General features: G+C 55.1%; 2 protein-coding genes across 5 annotated transcripts in view; one reads left to right on the top strand and one right to left on the bottom strand.

Annotated features, from left to right (window-relative positions):
• BSDC1 (BSD domain containing 1) overlaps window positions 1-8725 on the top strand; it is a 9015-nt gene extending 290 nt beyond the window's left edge. Inside the window, exons 2-11 of one of the 4 annotated variants that reach the window (XM_026085971.1) lie at window positions 22-82; window positions 674-790; window positions 1436-1603; window positions 1719-1773; window positions 2552-2667; window positions 3061-3129; window positions 3327-3408; window positions 3963-4502; window positions 5928-6031; window positions 6662-8725. In XM_026085971.1, the coding sequence (XP_025941756.1) occupies window positions 22-82; window positions 674-790; window positions 1436-1603; window positions 1719-1773; window positions 2552-2667; window positions 3061-3129; window positions 3327-3408; window positions 3963-4502; window positions 5928-6031; window positions 6662-6694 (1345 nt within the window). In that variant the 3' untranslated portion in view covers window positions 6695-8725. Of the gene's footprint in view, window positions 1-21; window positions 83-202; window positions 366-673; window positions 803-1432; window positions 1604-1718; window positions 1774-2551; window positions 2668-3060; window positions 3130-3326; window positions 3409-3962; window positions 4503-5927; window positions 6032-6661 lie in introns of those variants that run through there. The other 3 variants (XM_026085969.1, XM_026085970.1, XM_026085972.1) reach the window with 3 other exon arrangements.
• Window positions 8010-10521, bottom strand: TSSK3 (testis specific serine kinase 3). Its single transcript, XM_026085976.1, has 2 exons — window positions 10375-10521; window positions 8010-9979 (listed from the first exon to the last, which is right to left on the bottom strand). Exons 1-2 carry the CDS (start codon window positions 10517-10519, stop codon window positions 9318-9320), a joined length of 807 nt encoding a protein of 268 aa, XP_025941761.1. The 5' UTR covers window positions 10520-10521; the 3' UTR covers window positions 8010-9317.
• Between the last annotated feature and the right edge of the window lie 35 nt (window positions 10522-10556).

Here is a 10556-nt window from a genome sequence, read left to right as displayed (position 1 = left end):
CTGACTCTCGTGTGCCCGCAGGGAGGACGCGGGCTGGTGGCGGAGCTGGCTGCAGCAGAGCTACCAGGCCGTCAAGGAGAAGGTAGGCGGCGGCGGGCGTCCCTCCCTGCCCCCTCCCTGCCCGGGCCGCACCTGCCCCGGCTCCGCGGCCCGCTCCCTTCCCCCGAGGCGCCTGCGGCCCCTTGCGAGGCGCCGGGCCGGTACCCCGATGCGCCTGAAGGGAGCCGCCGCGGGCGTTTGTTACCGGCCCAGAAGCAGAGGACCCGGCCGCTTCGCTGGGATCCCAGCGCTCCCGGGAGCTCTGCTGGGGACGTGAGACTCCCTGTCTGAACGGGGAGGACGTATGCTCGTAGCATTGCTTGCTGGTGTGTAATTTCCTGCCTGTGACAGCATTGCGTATGTTAATTATATATAAGACTCAGAACAATGCTTTTCCTAACCTGTTTTTTTCCATCCTTAGCTAAAAAAAAAAACCCAATGATTTGGGAATAGCTGTGCTCCATTGTTATTATAGTTATTATGGTCTCACCCATTGCATGTGTTGGGTATGAACCTCAGTTGCATTAAAGGCTCTGACACTCTGACGTTTGTAATGTATCATATGCTCTCAGGGCAACAGGGGCTTTGTGGGAGACTCAAAAGATCATGCAGTCTGTCTTTCTCCTTCTTACAGTCGACAGAAGCTTTGGAATTCATGAAACGGGACCTGGCTGAGTTCACCCAAGTAGTGCAGCATGATACAGCCTGCACTATTGCTGCTACGGCCAGTGTGGTCAAGGACAAACTGGCAGTGAGTACAGGAGTAAGAGAGCTAAGATTGTTGCAGAAAGCAGAACTAGGGGATAAGTAAGATGTACCTGCAGCGGGCAGATTGGTCCTGCCTCTGAGGACACAATCCTTTCTAAACAAACCTCAAGATGTAAATTTGGGCTTCAGATTTCAGATTTTCTCCCCAGTGCAAATTCAGTACCAAGCCCTGTGTGATTTCCTTGCTGTGTTGTGGGGAGGAACCTTTGGAGATAAGTGGAGAAGGGTTTCCTGTATTTTTCTTCTCCACCTGTGCCATGTAGACAGGTTACTGGCAGTGTTGCTGTAATATGACATCACATCTCTTTACAGACTGTCAGCATTATCCTGTGCAGTTGTCGCGACTGTCCAGCTCCCAAACCTGGCTGTGTCTTTCCCATCTCACAACCCAGGCTTGGTTCCCTACCACCTTATTACCAACACCTGCCTGCTGCCACCTGAGGCTAGTTCCTGCTACCACACCCTTCTCATAGCCCAGCCCTGGCCACCCAATTGCCTCATTAGCATGTTTTTGAGGGGTGAAAAATCCTCCTTCTGTAAAGGAACCTAGCCAGAAAAGACTATTTGAGATTTGTCCTGTCGCTTCAGGCACAGTAACTTATGTCATGTTGCTTTTTTCTTCAAGAAGACAGAAGGTCCCTCAGGTGCAACTGAAAAGGTGAGGAAAGGGATCTCTGACTTCCTGGGTGTCATCTCGGACACGTTTGCTCCTTCGCCAGATAAGACCATTGACTGCGATGTCATAACGCTGATGGCAACACCCACAGGTACCACAGAGCCCTATGACAGCGCTAAGGTGAGTGTCCCCTTTTGGAGCTTCCACCAGGGGTGCAGAGTCCTGAGCCCCGTCCTTTTGGGGCTTAGCTGCTGCTCCTCTGCTGACAGGTCTTCTCTCTCGTGTTCTCCTCCAGGCTCGTCTCTACAGTCTTCAGTCAGACCCAGCCACCTACTGCAACGAACCTGATGGTACGTGTGGGGCTGGACAGGGCTGCCGAGCAAAGCTGGTGTTTGTGCGGGTGTCTGTGGACTGTCCTGAATTGCCCAGGGCCTTTCACCCATGGTTCTGCTGGTTTGACTGTAGCCTGGGTCACCAGTGATAGAAAGCAGATCTGTCTGCTGCCCTGGAGGACTAACCTGTGCTTTGTTTGCTGGGTCTGTTTAAACCACTTCCACAGCTGATGCTGTCTGGCCTCTTGCTGGTGGAGAACCCAGGGTGTAGGATGGGCTCAGGGACCCACATCTCCCTCTCAGCCCTTCCAGTGAGATTCTGGTGCCTGTCACTTAGTGTGTGACCTTCAGGTGCTGTCTGCTGAGCCTCTCCTGGGGGTTTCGGGGCAGGCAGTCCAGTCCCTTGCAGCAGCAGGGTCTTCACTGAGCTGCAGAAATGCTCCCTTTCCCTGGGGAAGGGAAGTGTGTCCAGTGTGTGGAGGAGGGAGTGAGTGGGCATGCACGCACCCCTGGATGCCTTGACTGCCCTTGGCTTTTAAAGAGTTATGAAGCTGTGCTGGTTACTCTGCTTTGACTGCATCCAGCTTGGGAATCCCACCCCAGCTGCTGTCTGCAGTGTGAGGCCTCTAAAAGGTGGTGTGCTCATCTCAGCATTGCACATCTTGCTGCTCTCCTGCCTTTCCTTGTTTGCTCCTTGTTCACCCCAGCTGGACTGGTCTGTAGCATCTTTCCCATGAAACTTATCCTGCCTTATTTGTGCCAAGGATTTTGCTATCTCTGTGCTTGTCCTTTACAGGCCCTGCTGAGCTCCTTGAGGCCTGGCTCTCTCAGTTTAACCTAGAGGAGAAGAAAGGGGAGATCTCAGAGCTGCTGGCGACCAGCCCTTCCATCCGTGCGCTCTACAGCAAGATGGTGAGGCACCTGTAGTGGGCAAGTTCTGTTTGACCGGGAGTTGTGTATGACACAAGGAAGCTCTGAGCTGCTTGGGCCCTGGAGCTTTTGGCAGGACTGTGGTTGTGTAGTAAATGGACATGTTGATATAAGGCAGCATATCGGATTCTTCTCCCCTGCCTGCTTGTCACAGGCCTGGAGCAGAAGTTCCTCTGTAGCTGTCTGGGACTGAGCATCTGCAGGTGTGTACCTGATGCTCAGTGCCAAGTCTGTGTGGGACTGAGCCCCTGAAGAATGCAGGTGACTTGTGTAGGCTACAGGGGTAACTGCAAGGCTCAGGAGGAGAGAGGAGCAAGGTAGCAACCACAGCCATCCCTCTAAAGTGACTCATTGCATCTTCTGTGTTGTTCCCAGGTCCCTGTGGCTGTTTCTCATTCTGAATTTTGGCAGCGCTACTTCTATAAAGTGCATCGCCTGGAGCAGGTAGGTCAGGAGGAGGGTGCTTTCTTCATTGGGCTGAGGAGCGCTCTAATGCAGACCAAAGAGAGGGAGGAAGATGTCTTCCCCAGAAAAACAGGGCTCTGGGCTGCCTTTTCCATGTCTTTGTTGCTGACACTGGACTGCCTTGGGGAAGAAAGGACTGGGGACATGACTGCCTGCTGACTCTGACTTCCTTGCAGGATGAGGTCCGGAGGGAAGCTCTGAAGCAGAGAGTGGAGCAGAGCATGCACCGAGAGGAGCCAGGCTGGGAAGAGGATGAAGGTGGGTTGGATGACAAGGGATGGATCTGTGGGGAGGGCTCATGCAGACCCCAGCAGGTCTGAGCGGAGAGGATAGTGGCTCCTTCTCACTCCCACAAATTTGGCTCCCAGCCTGGCCACAGCCATTCCTGCCTCACTGTCAGCTGCTGCTGCACTAGTAGTTGGACCATCAGCTGCTCCAACTGCTAGTGGTTGTGATCAGCTGCTCTTCACTTGCCTGGAGCATGGAGGAAGCTAATCCCCTGGGCTCTGCTGGCTGGATCTGCTCTACACAGCGCCAGTGATCGAACACTGCGAGGCGCCCAGTGCTGTAGCCTTGGGGGAGTCAGCCCTGCAGCCCCCTGGGGAGGGTGGTGGGAGGGGGGAGAAAGGTGGGGTGATGTGGGAGGCCTCCCCGGAGGGCTGGGCAGAAGAGGCTGGTTGAGCCTGGTTAGAAGAGGCCTGCAGTAGTTTCAAGCCCGGTGTCGGGGACTGCCAGGCTGCGGTGCTGTTGCTGCTCCCAGCTTATGACACACTTGCTGAAACATCTCTTGCTTCTCTTCTGCCTTCCTACAGAGGAGTTTTTGGGAATGTCACCCCTGCCTTGTGCAAATGTGAAATTTCCAGAAGCAGCAGAGAAAGAATCTGCCCCTGCAGCCCCGGAGGGAAGCCACCCCACCCCCCTCAAGGGACCCTCAGAGGAAAGCTGGGCTGTCCCCCCTTCTGAGTCAGCCCCAGTGGAGGGGAGCCCTTCTGAGAGCAGTGAGAGCATCTCCCTTGTGACTCAGATTGCAAACCCTGCCTCTGTGCCTGCTGCACAGCTACAGACTGGAGTACAACCAGCTGGGGCCCAGGACCTCTCCCAAAGGCTGCTGGAGGCCACCTTGGAAGAGCAGGGCTCCCTGCCAAAGCCTGCAGAACCTGGCCATCCTTCTGCGGCTGCCTTGGAGTCGGCAGCATCCTCAGAGCGGCCGGCTGTCACAGAGCTCAAGGAGGTGGAGGCCAAAGCCCAGGGCAGGACAGAGACTCTGAAGGAGGAAGGACCGACAGATTTACGAGTCTTTGAGCTGAATTCAGATAGTGGGAAATCCACGCCCTCCAACAACGGCAAGAAAGGTGCGTATGAGGGGACCAGCCCTGTGCCTGGAAACCCTCCGCTGGGGATGGTGACCCTTGGGGAAGGGGCTAGAGGCTAAAGTCAGAAAGGGAACCTGGGTGCCTCCTTTTTTGGGCTTGGAGCTGTAGTTGCTGGTCATAGATCACTGGGTCAGTTCAGTACTTCTGATGATCTCCCATTAGGACTACCTGATTCATCAAGCTCAGTGTGTTGCTGATATGCCTGTTTTGGCAGCAGCACTGACCCATTGTGACTGTTTCTGCAATGGAAAAGATCTCTGCCCTGTCCTGACCCTATCCCTTCTCCAAATTGGTGTCCAGAAGATACCAAAGGACAGGGCTGGATTCTCTGTTTTTCCTGATGTGGGAGGGGAAAAGGAATTTTGTAGAAGTCACTGGGGAGGGTTAGATCCAAACACTGTCTAATAGCTGAACTAAAGTGGAAATGAATCCTTGTGCTGTTGGGCAGGGTCAAATTGGTCAAGGCAGATTGTCGGTATCTGCTGTCAGCAGGCGGCTGGGCTGGTGCTGTGGCTCGCTCTGGCCCGAGCACCGTCTCGCTCTCGGGAGCACCATTCCTCGGGAGGGTGGAGGACGAGACTCCTCAATGATGTTGCCTGGCTCTGAGAAGGGGGAAGAGTTATAGCTCTGGCTGATGCTGTTTACAAACCTTTTGTTGCAGGGGATGCTGCCATCAGCAGGGCCTGCTGTAGGTCTTCCAGTGTAATGGTTATGCTAATTGTAGGATTATAAAGCAGCTGGAAATAACCCAAGCTTGGGGAAGGTGGCTCAGAATTGTGCACTGGATCTGTTTTCATGTTGAGCAGAATCAAATTAGATGAGGAAGAAATTAAAAGTCTCCTTGCTGGACTGAGTAGACAGTGCCTTTAGTTCCCTGGCTTGCTGGATACTAGGGGGCCAGGCTGAGGTCTGTGTATGGACAAGTGTCTCCTCCCCTCTTCACGTCACCTCTGAGTGCCCCTGCTGCTCCTCTGCCCTGGGAGGTTGTGATTTCTCTTGGGGTTCATTTCAGTTCCCATACCTAGGTCACTCTTGACATTCCTTATCTGCTATATCTTCTGTGTGACCAAAGCATGACACAACCTAGTTCTCTGAGGCTGGAGGAGAACATGCTCTGGCATTCACCTCTCCCACTTGTTCTGTACTAAATGAAACAGTCACTGCTGTGATAGAAGTCCAGCTCAGTCATCACATCTCTGTTAGCAAGCTGACAGCATGGGTAGACTTTGTCCTTGGCCAGGCTGTGTTAGAGCCAAGCCTCGCAAATATATGGGCTTTATAAGCCTGCTTGGACAGCTGCGTGGCTGCCCAGTAACTTTGGCCAGAGTGCCTGGAGAGCATGCACAGCTCTGGGTCCTCCCAGAAAAAACCTGCTGGGCTCAATCCCGATGTTTGTGGTTACAGGCTCCAGCACTGATATCAGTGAGGACTGGGAAAAGGACTTTGATTTGGACATGACTGAAGAGGAGGTGCAGCTGGCGCTCTCGAAGGTGGAAGTGTCTGGGGAGGTGAGTGAAGAGGAGGTGCTAGCTCACATAGGCTAGGAAGTTCCTCCCAAAAGGCGTCAGCATTTCGGCAGCTCCCTGGGGTGATATTGAGAGCTCTGTGTTGCTGAGGGCTTCCCCTGGGCTTAGGGCCAGGTGGGGAGAGAGACTGCAGTGTCTTGGAGAGAGAGAGAGGGCAAATCCCTTGGCTTGAGCACTGCTTCCAGCACTTGTGCAGGAACCAAGGCTATGCAGCGTGTCTCCATGAGACGTGGCTGCTGCTGGCCTGCCAGGGCAGCGCTGCAGTAGGTACCTGGCTACCTGCAGCACCCAGTCTCCAGCACCGAATTTCTCAAAGGCATGGTTCCTTTCTGAGGAAGACAAATTTAGCTTGGGATCTTGCATGGAAGTCATGTGGGTATTAGCTGGAGAAGGAGAGAATGGCTTTTTGGGTGTGCTTAAAGGGAAGTGAATGTGTAAGTTCCCCAAGGGGGGGGGGACATGGCAAGCAAATCCCTGTTGTGAGGGCATGGATGATGTGTGTGGATATGTCAGGCTTTGCACTGACTCAGGTGTCCTGGGCAGGAGGATCTCTACTGGTAGATGGCTGGTAAATTGAAGAAACAAACTAAGGGATTTTTCTCTCGTTTGCAGCTGGAAGATGAAGAGTGGGAAGACTGGGAATAAAGCGACTGCTTCTGGTGTTTGTCAGGCTCATTTCCACCATCGAATGTGAATTAAATCACGGACTGGCTATTCCTTTGTGTGTAACTGTGCTGGGGATTGCAGTTCCAGGCTGGAAGAGTTTCATCCCTGCTAAATCCTGTGGGCAACTCAAATGACCTGTTCAGATCTGGAGGAGGAGGAAGCAGGAGTTCACTTGTACACTTAGCTGCTAGGGAGCCCATCTTCTCAGTAGGTCCTAGAGACTTGGCAAGGCCAGAACTGACTGCCCCTGACGGTGGGGTGGAGGCAGGTGTGGTGCAGTGAGGGGTCCCTGGGGTGAGCTGGGCACTGAGACGCCTGGCAGGATTGCTTGGTGCCCCCAGCCTGCCGGTTGGCTGATTGTCTGCTTGTGTGTGTGCATAACCTACCGTACAGCAGTTCAAAGGCTCTTCAAGGCAAGCTGCTCCTGCTCGCTCGCTGCTCTGCGCTGCCAAGCCATCCCTGGAGAAAGCCCCTGAACGGGGCCTGGCCAGGGGCTGGAGATGCCGCAGCTGAAGTAGCTCCTGCTGTTCCACTCACCACTGCAAGGAAAGGCAGTTGGCTCGTGGCTTTAGTCCAAAGCTGGGCCCTCCTGGAAGGAGCCAAGCTCCCTGCCAATTCCTGAGCTTCTGCCTGGCCTGGCTTTTTGTCTTGGAAGCTTTTTCTAATGGAAACTCCTGTTTCCTGCTGCAAGAGCAGCAGCTTCTCTAAGAGTCAAGGGTGGCTGCTTTCCCCTCTGCAGCCATCCCAGCTGCACTACTTTCCTCTGCTGGGTTTTGAGTACTTTAGTTAAATTCTCCAAGCAAAGTACTTCTGTCTTGCTGTTACCTGAGCACTTCTGGGCAGGCAGTGATCTGGGTCACCCTGGGAGCAGAACCTCTCCTTGTGGTGCCCAGTTCTGCCCACTGACCACTTCAACCTCTGCCTTGGCTGCAAGGCTCAGCTGATCCTCTCTTCTCCCAGGGGGAGGTGAGTGTGGATGGTACCTGCTGGCTGAGACTGTGTGTTAATTTGTCTGACCCTCCCTCACGTTCCAGCTGCACCAGGCTTCACATGGCCACGAGGGTTACCAGCCTTGCTGTGCACCCTTGCTATCCTTCACTTAAACCATGTTTCCACTGCTTGCAATGCTTCCTTTGGACCCACGGCCTTTATCCCCACGGCAGTTACCTTCTAATGTCATAAAATGCTCCTCAATGAATGTTGCTAATGTACAGTCATCCTAAAGGGGCAGAGCCCGCGCCCCTGTCTGGCCTTTCAGGCATTGATTTTTATCTATGCTACCTTTGTCATTCTGCCTCTTTGAAGGCTGCTTAATTGGAGTTATGGGTTTTCTTCCATTTCTGGAGAGCATTAACCTAGGGGTACTTGGGAGAGTTATTTTTCCTTTGGGGAGGTTCTTAAATGCAGCTGCCTGCATGGCTGGGTGGTTGTTAAGGGTGACTGTCGGTACTGCAAAAGCCACAAGGTCCTGGGATCGTGCTGCAGCACAGCTCCTGCTTTGTGGCGTCGAAGGGGCCCAGCAGAGCCTCCGAGCTGTGCTGCAGCCTTGCCCTGCCCTGGGCTCTGACCCGGCCCAAACAGGCAGCGGTGTTCTCTCTGTACAGAGGCAGGAGCCAAGTTTAGCTACAGTGGGAAACCTGTTGTAGGTTGGTGTCCTGATGCTGGTGGGACTGTTTCTGCTGAAGGGCTGCGTGGGTGCTGCTGGGGCAGGGGCTGCCAGGCTGCGTTGCTGTGGGGTGTGACGGCGAGTCCTGGCTGCACCCCTGGGCCTGCAGTGGAGCTGCCGAGGGTGCAGCACTCTCATCTGTGTCATTCTTTTTCTTTAGTCAAATTAACCGTTTGGTTGTCTGTGCAATATTCTCTGTTCTGAACTATTCCGCATCTCCCTGAGCCTTTTCTAGCTGGGGTGAAAATCAGAAACAATTCTAACAGCTGGTAGTTTTGTAATGACTTTCTCCAAACCTTTTACAGACTTGCAGTTAACAGCAATTAAAGGAATTCTACAGAGTCGCTGCCTGCGTTGGGTGTCCTCGTTTTGTCCGCCGGTGGGGCGGGGGACTGTACCCAGACGGTCTGGTCTGTGTCTCTTTGGCTGCTTTTAATTCCTTTTCCCTTCCCTCCCACCTTGCCCTGAGGGATGTGTGCCTGGTTGGGAGGATCCTGGGAGAGAGGGATGGGACATGCTGGACTGTCCTTTGGCTTAGTGCCTTGGCTGCACCTTCCCTGCAGCAGCTAACCAGGCAGAAGAAGGGCGGGTGTGAAGCTTCCCTGCTGTGTTCATGGCCAGGGATGCGTTGCTGTGGATCCACCGGCCCTGGGGGACATGCAAGTGCTTGAGATGGCTTTGGGAAGGTGGGCAAACTGCTCAAGGCTCCTTGGAGCTCATAAAAAGTGTGCCTTGTTCTCCTCAACCCCTGAAAACCAAGGGCTTTGAGTGAACAGAGCATGGCCTAGACCCATCATCGCCTTGACTCTGCCAGCCAAGGCCTGGCCCACCCCCCGCAGGGGTGGATGGATGGATGGGAAACACTGACATCAAAATGCATCAGCATTTTAGAAGCAATCTGTCCCCTTTATTTGGGGACAGCGTGACAAGCCCTTCTCAGGGGCTAGTCAGCCACGGGTGCCAGCTGACTTCCTCAATGGAAGGCCTCAGGATCATGTCTGGCTCCAGGAGGCTTTTCAGGAGGTCCTGGCACTCTTCAGAGACCCCCAGGTGCCTCGGCAGGGAGATGCCTTTCTGCTGCTGGCACAGCATCTTGGGGATGTCCGTGTCGTCGAAGGGCAGGCTGGCGCACAGCATCACGTAGAGGATGACGCCGGTGCTCCAGACGTCGCCCTTGCGGCTGTCGTGGGGCACGCCCTGCAGCACCTCGGGCGCCGCGTAGGCCGCGCTGCCGCAGAAGGTCTGGCTCAGCTCCTTGCGGCTCCTGGGCAGCAGCTTGGCGAAGCCGAAGTCCGTCAGCTTCAGGGTGAAGCCCTGCAGCAAGGCGTTCTCGCACTTGAGGTCGCGGTGCGCCACGCCGCAGCCGTGGCAGTACCGGATGGCCTCGACCAGCTGGTGGAAGAGGGCCCTGGCGCGGCGCTCGGGCAGGGGCCCCTCGTGCAGCACGCAGTCGAAGATGTCCCCGTCCTCCGCCAGCTCCATCACCAGGTAGATCTTCCCCTCGGCGGACTCCAGCATCTCGTACACGCGGATGATGTTCTTGTGGTCCAAGCGCTTGACGATCTGGAGCTCCCGGGGCAGGAATCTCTGAATAAATTCTGCGGCCAGAGAAGGGCGGTTTGCTCACGCTGTGGACCCTTCGCCCCTGAGCTGCTGGCTCCTGCTGGACTTGGCCGAGGAGCGAGGGAAGGTCCTGTCGCGGGTCCCTCATGGCCTTGCACCGAGCATCCCGGCAGGGCTGCTCCCGGGTCACCACAGGGATGCGGGGGAAGCATGGCCTGATGCTCCGGGCTGTGGCTTCCGCCCGCAGTGGGGAAACGCAGGAGCTCTCCCACCCCCCTGGAGCTTGGAGGCAGCTGGTGCCCCCCAAGCCCCTGCCTCCCCGTCCGCTCCGAGGAGGAAAGTTTGGGAAACTAGTTTTCTGCCAAGAATGAGAAGCCTCCAAGGAGGGACCGAGCCTCAGCCCGGAGTCCTCTCCGGGGTCGCCTCTTACCGTCCGGACCTTCCCTCTTATCGATAATTTTAACGGCCACTTTCTTCTGGTGCTTTTTGGAGAAAGCCTCCTTCACTTTGGAGTAGGTTCCCTCCCCAATGGTCCTGCCCAGCTGGTAGCCATTGGCGAGCAAAATCTCCTCCATGTCCTCTGGCAAGCCGGGCCCGTCCGCTCGCTCAGGT

Source organism: Apteryx rowi, unplaced genomic scaffold, assembly GCF_003343035.1.
Source record: "Apteryx rowi isolate R43461 unplaced genomic scaffold, aptRow1 scaffold_68, whole genome shotgun sequence".
NCBI classification, from domain to species: Eukaryota; Metazoa; Chordata; class Aves; order Apterygiformes; family Apterygidae; genus Apteryx; species Apteryx rowi.
This window is presented reverse-complemented; position numbering and strand designations above follow the sequence as displayed.